Source organism: Liolophura sinensis, chromosome 12 (assembly GCF_032854445.1).
Source record: "Liolophura sinensis isolate JHLJ2023 chromosome 12, CUHK_Ljap_v2, whole genome shotgun sequence".
NCBI lineage: Eukaryota > Metazoa > Mollusca > Polyplacophora > Chitonida > Chitonidae > Liolophura > Liolophura sinensis.
Genome location: NC_088306.1, coordinates 25,511,893 through 25,528,991, shown reverse-complemented (window position 1 = coordinate 25,528,991; position 17,099 = coordinate 25,511,893). Strand labels below are relative to the sequence as shown.

The window sequence follows — 17,099 nt, the reverse complement described above, 5'->3', positions numbered from 1 at the left end:
ATCTCCGCCACAGGTCCATGTGCAAATTTTCAGAACTACAAACTAAGGGAAAATACTCTGCATTTGTGTCACGTCTCTCGATAGAGCGCAGAATCCTTTAAAAAGTGCGTGGAACCAAATCGGAATCCGGATGTAGTTCAAGGCCGGTCAGTCTCTGCATGCATAAAAAAGTTGCTGACAGACGTACGTAATAACTAAGTGTCGGGAAAAGTATAACTTGAGGTAATAATTTTCATGTTCTGCTTAGGGGAGATAACCCATGGAACTGCGACTGCACTCTTCGCTGGCTGAAGGAAATGATGGACTCCAAGGGGTCGTTGTTTGAAGACAGTCCGGAAGTGACGTGTGCTTCGCCAAAAAATCTCGCAGGACAACGATTTGTCGATCTTACACCTGACGATTTCAAGTGTCGGTATTCTACTGTCATTGGATGAAGTTCGACAAGAGCTGTTTTAATTAAATGGGAATTAAATCAGAGTCGTCTGTCTTTTTTGCGTTACGTTTTTTTTTACAATATGTTTTCTTTCAAGGAGGTTTGATTTGACTGAACAGGCGCCAACATTTCCACAGCAAAATGGGCCTGTTTTTGATACACATAGTCTACGCTATAATAATTTTAGAGCTTTAAATGTTATGGATGGTCAACTACCGTCCTTCGCAAGGTATACCTGACAAACTCCTGATTTGAAGCAGCAAGCTGTGGAATCAAAACTTCTCGGGGGTTATTATTAAACACATGCCTCAAAAAATGAAAATTGTTTCCTCAACTTTTTTGGCATACATTTCTCCATTTTCCTTTAAACCTTACTCTTTATTTTATATCACCTTTTCACGTAACGTTTAAACATGCAAGATTAATCTGTATCCCGACTTGAAAGTTTTACAGCCCACGACTTTTGATGGTTGTAATGATTCTAAATGACACACTAAATAAGAATACATTTAGTCACTGAGATAGGGCTAACCCCGCATCAGTTAACAACGATCGATATCACATCGAAATGTGCGTGCATTGCAACGTGGTTCCCTTGAGCTTCCATATATGCATGGCCGTTATCGAGGTCACTGCATCTTTATGTAGCAAGGTGAGGACACGCTAAGTTACTTCACGCTAAGTTTACTCGGGATAAGGTAAGGCGGTAGTTGTCCACTAATCTTGCTTGCATGTGCCACTAGTATATTTCCTTGGAACCAGGCCTAAGTACGACTCATTCTTTTGAGAAACTCTGTAGATCGAGTACGCTGTGCAGTCCCGTCACAACTGGTGTAATATTGTTGTTCGCTTGGGGGCGCAGCGCGCCTGCCTCAAAGTACGGAAACCCAGACGTGCTACATTCGTTGCTGAGATCGCCTTTAAGATAGGCCCGAAAGTGTTATGACTGGCTTTTCGCTCCCAAACAATTCACGTTTTCATCACGCCTTGTGGTAAAGCGATATAACGTGTTTTTGTTTCGCTAATTAAGGTTACTAATTTTATGCTACATTGCGTGTTTGGAAATCATTATTACGTATGTTATTTGGAATTGAAAGTCATCCAAATGTTTTGCAGCTGATCTAACAAAGAATAGCCCGAGTAAATCCATTGTTTGAAGATAGAACATATCTAGGTTGATTTTTTTTTTACAAAGTTTAGCAACTTTATTTAGAAAATTGTGGTTATTTTTTGTCAAAAGATGATATAGTGATGAACATTGCCATGTCTTTGAATAATCATATAGGCCTATAATGATATAGACCTACATAATAGGTGTCACGCTTATATAATACTATAGGTGGGAGTTCTCTCAGCGACCTGCGGATGGTCGTGAGTTTCCCCCAGGCCATGCCCAGTTTCTTCCCACCCTAATGCTGGCCGCCGTCGTGTGAGTGACATATTCTTGAGTACGGCGTAAAACACCAATCAAATAAATAAAAATAAATATATAATACTATACAATACTAGAATTATATTTATGTGGCAGATTGTGATTCAACAGAAAACACCTTTATACAAATTTTTACTGCAGTTCTGTGTCAAATAAATATGGAGGGAAAGACTGTTCTGGTCACTGGATCGACCAGTGGGATTGGATTGGCTACGGCGAAAATGTTTCTAAATCGAGGCTGTGACGTCATCGTTACGGGAATTGCTGAACAAAGCGTTATTGACAACGTTCTATCGGATATGAGCAAGTATGATTGATAGGACTACAAATCAGTTGTTTCTCTGGAGTTCATAAAATAATTGGACTTAATAAATTCATCGATCAGCTCGACAGGAGATGTCAATTCATGCTTTAATATTTTTTACAAGCGAATCAATAAAATTTAACAAAAGTTGGAATTCACTAAATGTATGGAAGCGTTGATCCATTGATGAATAAATAAATTTTGGGTTTTTTTTTACGTCGTCAATTTTTCAGTCGTGACGAAAGGGGGCCGTTATGTGTGTATATATACTATGCCTTCTTGTGGCAGGACTATTCTATGTTGCCAAAGTGCTTCCTGCACTGAAGTATCATGCTGAAGGCACCAGACATGATACCCCACCGAGTCACATTATACTGACACCGGGCCTACCAGTCATGTTTTCTTGCTCTAACATCTGACTGTTGAGCGCTGAGCAAGGCAGAAACAAGTACAATTTTTAAAGTGATGAATTAATGAATCCTTATCAACCAATCCTTTACAGGTTACCGGGAAAAGTCATTTTCATACCAGTCGATCTCACAGAGAAGTCGTCAATTCATGCCTTCTGTCAAAATGTAGACGCGGTTTACCCCGATGGTGTAGATGTACTCATTAATAATGCCGGTGTGTACATGTATGTGTGATACTTTAACGCTGTGTTTATTTTATTGTTGTTGAACGCCATCCTCAAGAATGTTTCAGTTACATATACAAAGGCGGTTAGTTTTATCAACGAAGGAAACCGTTGTGCCCGGGTTAAACCACAGACCTTTGGCAAGCTACTGGCGAACTTTCCTACATGTGACGTATAGTTGTAAGCCCACGCAGGAGCGTCGTCGACCGCTTGTTGTCACGAAGGCCCTACGAACAGTGAGAGAAGGAAATCTACACATTCCCTGTCCAAGGCCGGGTTTAAACCCGCAAACGCCTGTAAGCCATCAACCAAGACCCGCCCCCCTTTTTAACATCGTATAAAGGAATACTGTACATTAATCAGCGCGGTCCAACTCCTATATGGATGGAGAAAACCACCTAGCTGAACCCGGAGTAAACCGCCAAGCTGGACCCGGAGTAAGCCACACAGTTGAACCAGGAGTAAACCACCCAGCTGGACCTGGAGTAAACCACAAAGCTGAACCCGAAGTAAACCAGCCAGCTGGACCTGGAGTGTACCACTCAGCTGGACCCGGAGTAAACCACCCAGTTGAACCCAGAGTAAACCACCCAGTTGAACCCGGAGTAAACCATCCAGCTGGACCCGGAGTAAACCACCCAGTTGGACCCGGAGTAAACCACCCAGTTGAACCTGGAGTAAGCCACCCAGTTGGACCCAGAGTCAACCACCCAGCTGGACCCTTGGGTAAACCACCCAACTGAACCCGGAGTAAACCACAATGCTGAACCCAAAGAAAAACCAACCAACTGAACCCGGAGTAAACCCGTGACCTCTGACTTACACTCCTTCTGTCCTGGCCCACCTAGCTACAGAAGGTGGGTGTTTTTCGCCGGGCACTCCAGTTTCCTCAACCCTGACTGCCGTCATATCAGTGAAAAATTCTTCAGCACGGCGTTATGCAACAGTCAATAAATCAATCAATCTTTGTTATTATCCACTGTAATCAACGAAATATATTAGTTATAATCATTATACTCTCCGGTCGTACGTGTGATGGTCTGTCAGCAGCCTGCGGATGATCCCCCGGGATCTGCCCGGTTTCCTCCCACCATAATGCTGGGAGGCGTGGTATAAGTGAAATATTCTTGAGTACGGCGTAAAACACCAGTCAAATCAATAAATAAATAAATAAAATCGTACACTTAATCCGGATGTGGTTGACATGATCAGGTTGATCACGTCAAGAGTTAACTTGACCAAGTGCGTTAGTTTTCCCTCAAATCAACCCGGTTTCCGTCACTCAAAGATTTAGATACTGTGCTATACAGAGGAGAAATATTGTTACAACCGATTTGGTTTGATTCTATTTTCACTCCCTATTCAAATGTAATTCACTTATACGACGATAGCCGGCATTATAGTTGGAGGAAACCTGAGCCTGAGAGAACCCTACAACCCTACAACCCTACAACCATCCGCTGGATTGCGAACGAAGTATAAAGACCGTCAAGCCTTCCTCTCAAATCAAGAAATTTTCCTTTCTAAAAAAGTTTTATTTTACATGCAGAATTCACTCGCAACTTCCCCTTACTCGCTGCGACTTTCAGGCCATAGACCAGGGCGTTAAATGCCAATGGAGGAATGAATGAATGAATCAGTCAGTCAGTCAGTCAGCCAATATAATCAACTGGGAATCAGTTGTCTGGGGCTACAGATAGGCGTATACTTACTTGTAGGTATCCAACACGTGTGTCCTGTGGAAGAGTTCCCGGATGTGAAGTGGGACGAGATGATCGGCGTCTGCTTGTCGGCACCATTTCACCTCATCAAACATTTCTTATCTGCCATGAAACGCAAAGGTTCGATTTTTTAATCCCAACAAAATCTCATACTCTGTCGTGTTACCTTGTCTTCTGTAAATTAATTGTCTGGAAACAAAAACTTTATAAAGTTTTAATTAAAATAATGATGCCGAGGCTGATGGGTTTTATGACCTTCAGGTTCGTTTTCATTAGCTGTGCGTTCCATTCTCTTCCCGGTGGCAGCTGGAGCAGGTAGTGGCCACTGACGTGTGGTTCCATTTGCCAGTGATTGATTCATTCTGACGTTGGTCGCAACTTCCGGAACTTTGGGACGTCACTCCGGTGGGCACTGAGTCTGCCACACCGGCCCGGATAGCACAGTTGGTAGAGCGTCCGCTTCGGGAGCGGTAGGTCCAGGGTCAATCCTTGATCGAGTCACACCTAAGACTTTAAAAGAGGAAGTTGTAACTTCCTCGCTTGGCGGTCAGCGCAGGTTGTCTATCAGAATCATCTGAAGTCATCGCGGCAAGGCACGGTGTGTTACAACTATTTATATTCTAGACCGATACATGGTTTAAATACTTATTTCACTCATTTGTCTATAACATGCCTTTACGTCTTTCCAACATCACTGGAAACTGTGGACCCCTTCTCTTTACACGATTCCCTCCTATTTTTGAACTTCATATGCTTTTTTTTGTAGTTCTTTGGTGATTTGCGTTAAATATCGTTTTCGGAATTGACTCAGCGATTATTAACCTGGAACGTCCATTTTTCATGACGGCTGATATACGAATTTCTGTGTCGACGCATGGATTTTTAATGTTTTTGCTTGTACCGTTTCTCTGGCTGAGCCCATTTGATTTTCATAAACTTCATGTCGTGTGTTAGGCTTGTTTGTGAGATATAGTTAAAGGTCGTTGATGCTGTCCTTGTCAGGAGCTTTCAACAAAGAGGTCGCGTGTTCGAAACTAGCTCTGGCTGCTTGGGCTGAGCTTTGTCAGAAGGTATGTCAGGTACTTGTACGTACCAGTGCCTAGTAGAGTTGGGCAGTTTACTTCCGGCGCTCCCCTTTCTTCCACCCATAAAGTGAAAAATTCTAGATTACGACGTATAACACCCTTCGTATCAACAAATAACTCGCCTGGAAATTCATCACACATGGTAACACAGTTTTGTGAAAGTGGGCCCTGGTTTCTCGATATTAAATACAGGTTGGGGTCGCATCATCAACATGTCGTCACAGATGGGACTCATCAGCGCCCCTGGAAAGGCCCCCTACAGCGCTGCCAAATCGGGTTTAATTGGGCTTACCAAGGTAGGTTTGTCTACAGATGAATTTAGTCTCAAAAATGTACGGGTGTTTATAAATTTGCATTGGTATTGTATTGGTTGCAGTGGTATTTGAGTTTTGGCGCGTGGTTGAATAAGACCGCTTCTGTGGCTGAAAGGTTAGAGCGTTCGCCTCGATGTCGGGGAGGATCATACCAAACACTTTAAAAATGGTGCTTGCCGTGTATCGCTTTGCGCTCAGCACTGAGAGGTTAGAACAAGGAAACAGGAATGTTAGGCCATGTGTCAGTATAACGGGTGGGGTATCATGTCTGGTGTCTTCGGCATGTTGCTTCAGCATTTCAGCACATTGGCTGCATGAGCGATATGGCAGACACAGTATGTGTACACAAACCTGTAGTGACTTCTCGCTGTCATATGGCTGAAAAATTGTTAAGTATGACGTAAAGCATACATACATACATACCTACTTACCTACCTACCTACCTACCCACCCAACCACCCACCCACATACCTACCTACCTACCTACATACCTACATATCTACCTACCTACATACCTACATATCTACCTACCTACCTACATATCTACCTACCTACCTACCTACCTACCTACATGCATACATACATACATTTTTTTTGCAACTCCAACACCAGAGGTACACATGGACATATGCATAGATGTGGGGAAATAAGGTAGGCATCTGGGTTGGGGATTTATAATGTCAACAGGAGTAATCTAAAAAATCTGTTACGTATTTTCATTGGTATTGACAGATACTTGAAAGATAATTCACCTGCGGATGGTCGAGGGTTTCCCCCGGGCTCTGCCCGGTTTCCCCTCATTATAATGCTATACTCCATCGTATAAGTGAAATATTCTTGAGTACAGGTTAAAAAGAAAACACCAGTCAAATGAAATCGAAAGATAATTTTATGGTGTTCTATCGTGAAAGCATGAATAAGCCTTAATCCATATTTTAATGTTGACCGCAATCATCGCTCTTTCGCACTTCTGTTTGCACTTTTGAAAGCAAAAGATCGAAAGAGACTTTCGCCCTCTTGCTTCGTAATTTCATCCCCTCCTTTCGTTGTTTCGCCCTTTCGCATGTTTTCTGGACTTACCAACGAATATAAAGAACGAGAGCCGGCTTAGCCGGGACCGGCTTCCATAGCCTGATAGCGTATCACCTGTTCCTCTTATCCATAACTTAGTCTCCTCGCTATGATTTGAACTTTAGCTAGTATGACATCTTGACATGTTATGTAACAACAAGGTTGAGATTTACCCAGGCTTAATAATTGGTAGGTTATCCACAGTTCATGTTGTCAACCGTAGAAACAAAATCCAAAATTTCCAAAGATCTGTTTTATTAATAATATTTATTAATAATAATGGTACATCTCAACAAATGTATATATGGAAGTAGAAGTAGTAAGCGGTTTCCAATGATATCAGAAAGACACACGTGTTTTATAGCCGATGGGTCAAATCCAGTAAGTTAACGGAGTACCCAACACCTCGGGCTTAAACATTGAAATGTCCCTATTCAAACGACGTCCTGTTGCGCAATGTTTCGTTTTTGTTATCAATAACTTCGTCTCCTCGCTATGATTTGAACCTTGATTTGACATGTTACGTAACTGCAAGGTTGAGACTTACCCAGGCTTTATTCGCACAATATCCTGTTGTGCCACTTATATGTAGGCTACATCTCTTGTCACAGTGTGTTGTGTCGCGTAGGTTTGCACAGGTGTAAATATTTAGATTTATCTGATATGTTATAGGGCGTGGCCTTGGAAGCCGCTGAGTTCGGGGTCACGTGTAACGCGGTATGTCCGGGATTCTGCGTGACAGCAAGTAAGGCCACACATCATCCCGTACTCCGTACAACGCATGCGCCGTTGTCGTTGTCAGCGATCAGTTTACATCACCGCCACCACTAGCAAGTATTGCACGGAAATCTTGAACGACGCCAGGGTCATTGGGGTCACGGTGGTGAGGCATGAAGTGCATTGTACCAGGAAACATAAAAACACAACATAATTTTAACAGACACCCTAATCAATTTTATTGATGAATGTTGATTATAGATCTGCGCGAGGACATCGGTAATGACCTTAGGCTTAAACAACTTTCGTGCCTCGCACGGGCGCCAAAGATTCAAGCTTGTCTAGTGGTGGCAGTGGTGTAACTTGAGTGTAGGGATGGCTTTTCAAGTTTACTAATGTAATCCTTTAAAATAATGGTATCACTTCCTGAATCATTTAAGTATTGTGAGATTTAAATTAGGATGAGAGAAGAAATGTAGAAAATCTGATGTGTGATAAGCAATTAACGTTTTGGGGTCAAAACAAAATTCATTTCACGGAGTATCAGTAGCAATAAATTAAGATAGCTGGAAAAAAAGCTTCCATCGAGCCAACGCTCGCTTAAAAGTGGAATGAAGTCATGTAATTAACCCAAACTCATGGTCAGTTTTACGATCAGAGGAAAGCAGACATGATGCATTTAGTAAACGTCAGTGAAGACGTCACTTTAGTCCTTTAGTTGTTACCATTTCAGGAATATTGTTTTTCAGTGACGGACAAACAGTTTGTGGTGTTGGCTGAAAAGTGGAACACAACTGCGGCTGAAGCAAAGGTTTGAGATTGGAAAGCTTGATTGAAGATATGTAGGAATAGGCCTACTAGTTTGCCATGATTTTATTGAACTGAAAAACATTTAGTAATTTGTGAAAGGCCTACTCCTGTAATTAACCCGATTCTAGCCTAATACAAATATCCTATGCACATAACCAATGATTGCGTGCACCCTGCGTTCATCTTGATGAGATTCTACTTAAAAGGAAGTTGAGACACCTTTGTCAAATGTTGAGACATAATGGTAAAAAGATGTTAAGATATCATGTTGAAGTGTGTTGAGACATCATGATTAAGAACGCTGTGATATCATGGTAAAACATGTCTAGATATCGTGGTGAAAGAAGTTGAGACATGTTTAAGAATGCTGGGATATCAGTGAAAAAAAGTGCTGATATCACATGTTGAAGAGTGTTGAGACGGAATGTTGCGGAATGTCACGAGATGCTGCTGAAGAATGTCGACAAACGATATTAAAAGATGTTGAGACATGGTGTTGAATGAATGTGAGACGGAATGCTGATGGATGTTGAGACATGGTGTTGAATGATTGTGAGACGGAATGCTGATGAATGTTGAGACATGGTGTTGAATGATTGTGAGACGGAATGTTGATGGATACTAGGACGTGGTGTTGAATGAATGTGAGACGGAATGCTGATGGATGTTGAGACATGGTGTTGAATGATTGTGAGACGGAATGCTGATGGATACTAGGACGTGGTGTTGAATGATTGTGAGACGGAATGCTGATGGTTGTTGAGACATGGTGTTGAATGATTGTGAGGCGGAATGTGGATGAATGCTGAGACATGGTGTTGAATGATTGTGAGACGGAATGTTGATGGATGTTGAGACATGGTGTTGAATGATTGTGAGGCGGAATGTGGATGAATGCTGAGACATGGTGTTGAATGATTGTGAGACGGAATGTGGATGAATGCTGAGACATGGTGTTGAATGATTGTGAGGCGGAATGTGGATGAATGCTGAGACATGGTGTTGAATGATTGTGAGGCGGAATGCTGATGGATTTTGAGACATGATGTTGAATGATTGTGAGACGGAATGTTGATGGATACTAGGACGTGGTGTTGAATGATTGTGAGACGGAATGCTGATGGTTGTTGAGACATGGTGTTGAATGATTGTGAGACGGAATGCTGATGGATACTAGGACGTGGTGTTGAATGATTGTGAGACGGAATGCTGATGGTTGTTGAGACATGGTGTTGAATGATTGTGAGGCGGAATGTGGATGAATGCTGAGACATGGTGTTGAATGATTGTGAGGCGGAATGTGGATGAATGCTGAGACATGGTGTTGAATGATTGTGAGGCGGAATGTGGATGAATGCTGAGACATGGTGTTGAATGATTGTGAGGCGGAATGTGGATGAATGCTGAGACATGGTGTTGAATGATTGTGAGATGGAATGCTGATGGATTTTGAGACATGGTGTTAAATAATTGTGAGACGGAATGCTGACGAATGTTGAGAAATGGTGTTGAATGATTGTGAGACGGAATGTTGATGGATGCTAAGACGTGGTGTTGAGTGATTGTGAGACGGAATGTTGATGGTTGTTGAGACATGGTGTTGAATGATTGTGAGACGGAATGTTGATGGATGTTAACATATCATGATGGGGGATTTGTGAGACACCATGCTGAAGAATGTTAACGTGTGTTATACAAATAATATGAAAGTGACGTTATACTCCATTAAAAGAAAAACTTTTCAGATGGCACGGTATTGTTTATTATTATGGTCTTTTAATTTCCATGTTGTAGGAGAGATTTATAAGGGAAGGACATCCTACAAAAAAAGCGACAGAGATTTCACAAGTAAGAATTCATGTTAAAATATGGACAGAGTTAAAATGCTACATGCGTGAATATCTGGTAATAACTGTCAGGATTAGGGCATAAAGACTAAAGAGCTTTGGGGGTTTTATTTGGAATGTTTTTTGTATAACAGTTGTTTTTGAAAAGTATCTGGAGATTCTCCACATAGAGATATTTTCAGTTGACTGATATGTATAGATCTCGAAACATGACAGCTCCAAGAATGCGTGACTGAAAGATGTTGAAAGCGACGTTTCCCCACTCAGCCCACCAATAACTTGTCTGAAGGCTTGTTCACTGAAAACGCTGCATTCTCGGAACGCACCGAGAATTTGACAACTGACCTTCGTCATTTACAGGTGACAGACTACATCTGGTTCCTGTGTTCCCCGGGTGCTGATAACATGACGGGTACAGCTGTACCTCTGGATGGCGGCAATACGTCACGATAGACCGGAAGCTATGCTGCATCCAATAGGCCTAGTGTATAATATTACGTCAGTATTTGGGTGCGCCATGCATTTTAAGGTTTAAGGTTGGTTAAAAGCTAATAACAACGCGAAATCCTACCAATACGTAATCACCTGTACTATCGCACATTGTTTTGGTCGTTTGCCTGTTATCTCACTTAGAGATCCATAATAGAATATATATTTCCACGATGACGTCGTAACGCTAAGGGAGACAATTACCGCCATTTTGCCTTCTTTACCCACCAGATGTCTCTCAGGTGATTTGTGACCAACGGCTGCCTGTCCGCTATTCCAAAGCATCTTGAAATTCAAGCTGATAAATCCCTAACCAAAGCTATAAAACAACGGGATTTTGAGATATTAAATGAAAGCGCAAATTCAGCAAGAAATTGGACTTAATTCATCTGGACTAATTTGATAACATCATTGATAACATCCAGTTTAAAGTAGAGCACAGTGGTCCGAACAAAAAGTAGAATGTATGTTTATCATGGAGAGCAACACGTACAAGTTGACCTTGAAGGTTTCCTTTGTGTTGGAAATTCACGGATGTCTGTGGAACCGCTTTGTGACTTATAAACAGCAATATTTTATTCGAGAGGAAATTTTTCATTTGAAGTAGAATGAAACAGTGGATAAACGGCGGGTTATTCTCAATTTGTGATAGACACATAGACCAACTCCCCATCGTCACAATGAGGCATGTAAATACATTCAACTTTGTGAAGAAATTTAATAAGTAACAATAAATGTCTTTACATATGTATATATTTTGTTATTCTGTCGCTTTCTTTAATAGCAGTTAATGGAGATTAGTCTCAATAAATTTTAGAGGTAGGATTGGAAAGTGTATTTCCTGGTGTGCCTATCGTGTGTTTATTTATTCTTTTAATTCTTGTTTATCGTCGTACTTACGTCGTCATTTTTTCACTTCTGTGACGGGGGGGGGGGGGGGGGGGGGGGTCATTATCATTGGTTCCAGGAAACAGAGTGCCCACGGTGGCATAATGGTTAGAGTGCCCGTCTCGAAATAGAGGGATCCGGGAACAAACCCAGGCCGTCTCCTACCAAAGACTAAAAATTGTACTTGTTGGTGTCTCACCAGGCGCTCAGCAGTGAGGGGTTAGAGCAAAAAAATATGACTGGTTGGCCCGGTGTCAGTATAACGCGACTGAGTATGGTGTCCTTTCTTGTGTCTTTGGCATGATACTTCAGTGGCGGCAGCACTTTGGCGGCATGGACTCGCCCTGCCTCAAGAAGACACGGTGTATGTTCATGTACGCACACCTAATTACTCCTCGTCGTCATATGATTGAAAAATTGTTAAGTATGACGCTAAACCCCAAACACACATGCATACATAAATTATACACCTACACATTTAATGTTTACCATTTGTGTACCTGTGATACACATCTCGTTTAAATCATCGGCTACACACACAAATGTGTACAATGCGGTACACATTTGCTTCGTGAGGGTATGCGTAATATGTTGGTGAAATATCTTCAAGGAACGTGAGCCTGCGCAACGGCCAGACTAGCGTGGTTAACAACATATTGTCTCCAAGGGACCGAAACAGTATTTTTATGTATATTTACGTAACAATAGATTTGTTGTGCACACGAAACACGAAACTCATTCGTTACTATGGAAACAATCGTATCGATCAAATAAATTAAATACTTCGAAGGGGTTTAGACACTTTATACATTTCATACATACATTTATGTATATGAATTTATATTAACAAGGCCGCGGTGTCATTTTCATCTTCAATACAGGACAGTAAGTATTCACTGTATTTCGGTTGTAAGAAGACACACAGGCCTATAGGTTTACGAGAACTAATACAGGAGTCCACCCATGTTGACGGATTACAGTCGCAATGAAACACACTTACACCGGAAGTGGTTTGTAAGTCTCGTATAAGTTTTCACTTAAAACTGTGTACATTTATTATTGCGAAAATGCACGCATGATTCTAATCCTTCAGCCAATCAGCGTTGATTCTGTGCCATCCCTTTGTGTCATTAGTTTGCTCAATACGGGCGTTACACACTCGTGCTGATAATCATTCCCGAGACAGTGGTATACATACGATAAAATCTTGAAGCTACGGTATCACGTCACAAATTCCTTTATTAACAGTATTTAGGCCATAGACCCGTATACATACATCTCTGGAAGTACAGACATAGGCTAGTGGTGTAACTCAAGTCTGTACACAGTTTATCTTTGCGACAATAGTTTACATACTGTTGACACTAAGAGACTGTTGGTACGCCGCTCTAGAGATACGTAGCAGAACTTAGCCAATCCATTCACCAGGCTGAAGGACGCACTTATCATGAGCAGAACAAAATGTAATGAAACGAAACTGGTCTTCAACAAGGTTTCAGTTGCACGCAGAACATTCTTATCTGACCGTGGGGCATTTGTAAATCTACCAATATCAAGGTGTAAGACGACAGTATCATACTTGCCAAAAAGCGCCTGTATCTAGGATTTCTAACAAAAACAAAGTAAGACTCACAAAAAACAGTTTTATACATCCTATACAGATCATACCTGCTGCGAGATGCCAAAGTGGTACACTAATCTTGTCGGAAATTATCATGAAGACGTCTGAACACTGACAGAAACACTTGCTAGCTCTTTAAGCCTTGAATACCCAAACAAAACCAAATCCTAGCTGGAAGAGCAGCTGTTTTATATCCGTGGCCCATGTATGTTTTCCTGCTCCATCAAGATGTAATAACATGGAGTATGCCTTTCTGGGGTATCTCCAGTCATGTATGTTTGTTATCTTAAGCCAGTACTTGACACAGCGGATGATAGTGATTATGTGATATGGGCTTATCTGCGTCACGTGAGATGTGATCGCACATTAAATCGTCCATGTTTGACTACGGATATTTGCATATATAGCCTAGGTCGATGCCCTTTGATCATAATTCATCAAGGCTGTCTTGAACATAGATGCTATGCTCAAAACCTTTTTGACCTCTTCTGATACGAACGTGTTCACGCGTGAGCTACAAGATAAACTGGTCTAACGGTAAGTACCTGTACACCTTCATGTATATAGTTTAAGGCCTTACTTTCTGTCACAGTTCACACAAATGACTGTTTTCCAATATTCACTAAGTAACAGTAAGCGCTATATTTGTATCTCCGGCCGTCATTATATGAGTCCCTGCCCCTGACTAGGTCTCAGTCACTGTTTGGGCTCCAGGCAAAAACCTTTTTTAAAAATTGTTTTCTGTCATTTTGTGGCTTTACCTCATATCCCGTGTGCACTCGGTAATTTTCGTAGGCACTCGTGAATGACGTAACAAGTAGACACCTGCCGCCGTTGGGTTCAATGTAATCAGCGCGGATAAGGTAAAAAAACGACGGAGATCTTATGTTCTCAAAGTCAAGCCCAGTGGTTCGAAAATGTATTAGGTACGACTGGTATCCATCACACATGGTGCTAGCATCGTACCATCGCTTCGTGCCATCGCATCAACGTTTTGTGCCATCGTGTCATTGCTTCGTGCGATCGTTTCGAATCATCGCAACATGGACGATGGCCTTTTCCGGATGCCACAGGAATGACGCATAAGTTGTGACGGTAGGCCTATACAACACCGTGTACGGCCCGAATTAGGGCCATGGCAACTTCTTCAGCAATGTATAATTCTCGCTAAGTCATTTTAGCCTGCGTGAAAAGAAATGTACCCTGCCGAAATCTTTCTCAGCTGAGCCAGTAGAAAGCACCATAGGCTCCATCACGTTATGTACCGCTCAGGTATAATTTTACTGCATTTTATAAAAAACAAAATATATAAAATACAACTTGTATGGAGAAAAGAGAACTACTGAAATTTTCTTTGTCTTTAAAGCCAAAATCTCAAACGAACAGCTCCGTGTCATCAACTTTTCTACCATGTTTATCTCTATTTGAGTAAAACACCACATTGTTTACAATGAAGCGCTGCAAAACGCCAAGCATAGTGCCATCAACGCGCACATATTTGGCGGCGTTTTTTGGTGGCGCGAGTTTTGGGGAGCGTGCGTCTAGACTGGATCCGTGCTGCAAAATGGCCCCCGGACATCTTTTTTACCCTTACCCTGTCTTCCCAAAATACTGAACAGCTAATGCCTGAGACAGAAAAAGCGTCTTTTCTGGTCACAGGTTTACGCTATAGACCTTATAAAGTAGTATAGGGAATAGGGGTTCTGGCGCACCCCTTGGGGCCCTCCCCATAACAAATAGAGGCTCCCACCCCACTTTTCCGTCCCTGCTTCTGGGGGGTAGTATACACACTATAGGTTCTGGCGCACCCTCCCCTTGGGGCCCTCCCCAGAACAAATAGAGGCCCCCAGCCCCTTCTCGGGTTCTATTAGACATACCAATTGCACCAGGTATGCTTTTACACCAACTGTGTATACAACGTGCCAATAAGTGCCGGTGACTACCCATCGGCTGCACTGAGCTCTGTGGTAAGAGCTGTCTGGGGGGAGTACTGTGGGATTCATTTAGCCAGTCTGCAGAAGGGTCTTGGCACCCAGCCATGTATTAGCTGTGGTCGGGGCGTTAAAAACCGACTTCGGCTTTGCATGGCCTGTGGATATCATAATGCCCAGATGCGGGAAAGGCGGCAGAGGCGCAAGGCTTTCTTGGACGAGTTCAAACCGGCTGGCGGCTATAGAAATTTACAATTAGAGAAACAGCACCACCAGGCAGATATCGGCGCTCGAAATTTAGAGTTAGAGAAACAGCACCACTAGGCATACGACGCGTACAATGAATCACCATCGAAAAGCGCGAGCACTACGGGGGGAGTTTGAGACGCTCCTAGGTATGCGGCCCAAGTACCCACGGTCCCGCAATGCCTTGGAAGAATTGAAGGGGATCCTCGACAGGCATAAAACGGCTGTGGCTGAGTTGAAGCGGCTGCAAGACAGCAAGAACTCCCGAAGTAACGAGGAGTTGAAGCAAGACGTCAAGAACCTCCTCAGTAACGAGGAGTTGGATGAATTGCTAGGCGGAAATACAGGGTGAAAAGAAACAAGAATTCACTAACACCGGTCGGGCCATAAGGAATCTTCTCCGGGTCTGGCAGATGGGCGTACCCGAAGGCGTTTGGACGGACCCAGTAGCCTTCTTAGAAGAAATTCGAGCCATTATTCGCCAGAAGCTAGAGGAAGAGATCCTGACACTCAACGGGGTTAAGTTCCAACTAGGCCTCAGGGTTCAATTGCGAAAGGACAACACCGATGGCAGTGAAGAGTATACCAGCCCAGTACTCCACAGCAAACAGGAGGCCCTCTTAGAGGCTGGTGACATTGACAGGGCTCTAGATAAGGCCTTCCCCACCATCCAGGAGGTGCTGGAAAAATGGACACAGCGAGGGTCAGGGTGGGTTGTGAATAGCGTGCAAACACTCTGGCTTGACATTGCAAGGTATCAGCCACTGAGAGGCGGGTCCTACATCCCCCTACCTGCAGCTGTGAGTAACAAGAAAGCAGTCATCAATGTGAAGAACAAAGAAGACGACTGCCTCCGATGGGCACTCCGATCTGCCTTATTTCCAGCCGCCCGGGACCCTCAGAGACCAACAAAGTATCCCACCAATGATGGTCTTGACTTTGGGGGGATCGACGCCCCCACGCCCATCTCCCAGATCCCTAAAGTGGAGGAAAAGAACGATCTCGCCATCAACGTGTTCGGGTGGGACAAGGGTGTGACCGTGCATCGTCTTAGCAAGCAGCCCGGCGACACGCCCCGAATCAATCTGCTGCTGATTGGGAAGGCAGGCAAATTCCATTATACGTGGATAAAAGATCTCGATCGTCTCCTGTTCCAAGAAAGTAAGACACGAAATCGCAAACACTTCTGTGAGCGGTGTCTACACGGTTACACAAGGGAGGATCTGCTCGAGGCGCATAAGCCGGAATGCTGTTGGATTGGCCAGACGGCGGTGAGGGTGGAGATGCCCCAGGAGGGGGAAAACAAGTTCACCTTTCAGAACCACCACAAACAGCTACCGGCTCCGTTCATCATATATGCCGACTTTGAAGCTCTGACCAAAAAGGTTGAAGGCCCGCCGCCGTCACCTACAGAGAGCAGCTCTCAAAAGACTCAGCACCACGAGCCCTGCAGTTACTGCTATGTTGTGGTGCGTTGCGACGGCCGCACCCCCCCCCCCCCCCCCCACGTGGAATACAGAGGCTCTGACGCGACGGAACACTTCTTCAGAGCTCTC

At 43.2% G+C, this 17,099-nt stretch overlaps 1 protein-coding gene across 1 annotated transcript; it reads left to right on the top strand.

The window, feature by feature from the left end:
• The first annotated feature begins 637 nt into the window (after positions 1 to 637).
• On the top strand, positions 638 to 11,537 carry LOC135479824 (D-beta-hydroxybutyrate dehydrogenase-like). The gene is made up of 9 exons (XM_064759729.1): positions 638 to 662; positions 2,007 to 2,172; positions 2,672 to 2,793; positions 4,522 to 4,644; positions 5,802 to 5,905; positions 7,667 to 7,739; positions 8,461 to 8,522; positions 10,316 to 10,369; positions 10,729 to 11,537. Exons 1-9 carry the CDS (start codon positions 638 to 640, stop codon positions 10,819 to 10,821), a joined length of 822 nt encoding a protein of 273 aa, XP_064615799.1. The 3' UTR covers positions 10,822 to 11,537.
• The last annotated feature ends 5,562 nt before the right edge of the window (positions 11,538 to 17,099 follow it).

What these genes read in the sequence shown, in the direction of transcription:
- LOC135479824 (XM_064759729.1), top strand. Translation starts at nt 638, where the DNA reads ATGGTCAACTACCGTCCTTCGCAAG. An exon ending in GTTTAATTGGGCTTACCAAG is followed by an intron (nt 5,906 to 7,666) that starts GTAGGTTTGTCT and finishes GATATGTTATAG; the next exon opens with GGCGTGGCCTTGGAAGCCGC. An exon ending in GGGATTCTGCGTGACAGCAA is followed by an intron (nt 7,740 to 8,460) that starts GTAAGGCCACAC and finishes ATTGTTTTTCAG; the next exon opens with TGACGGACAAACAGTTTGTG.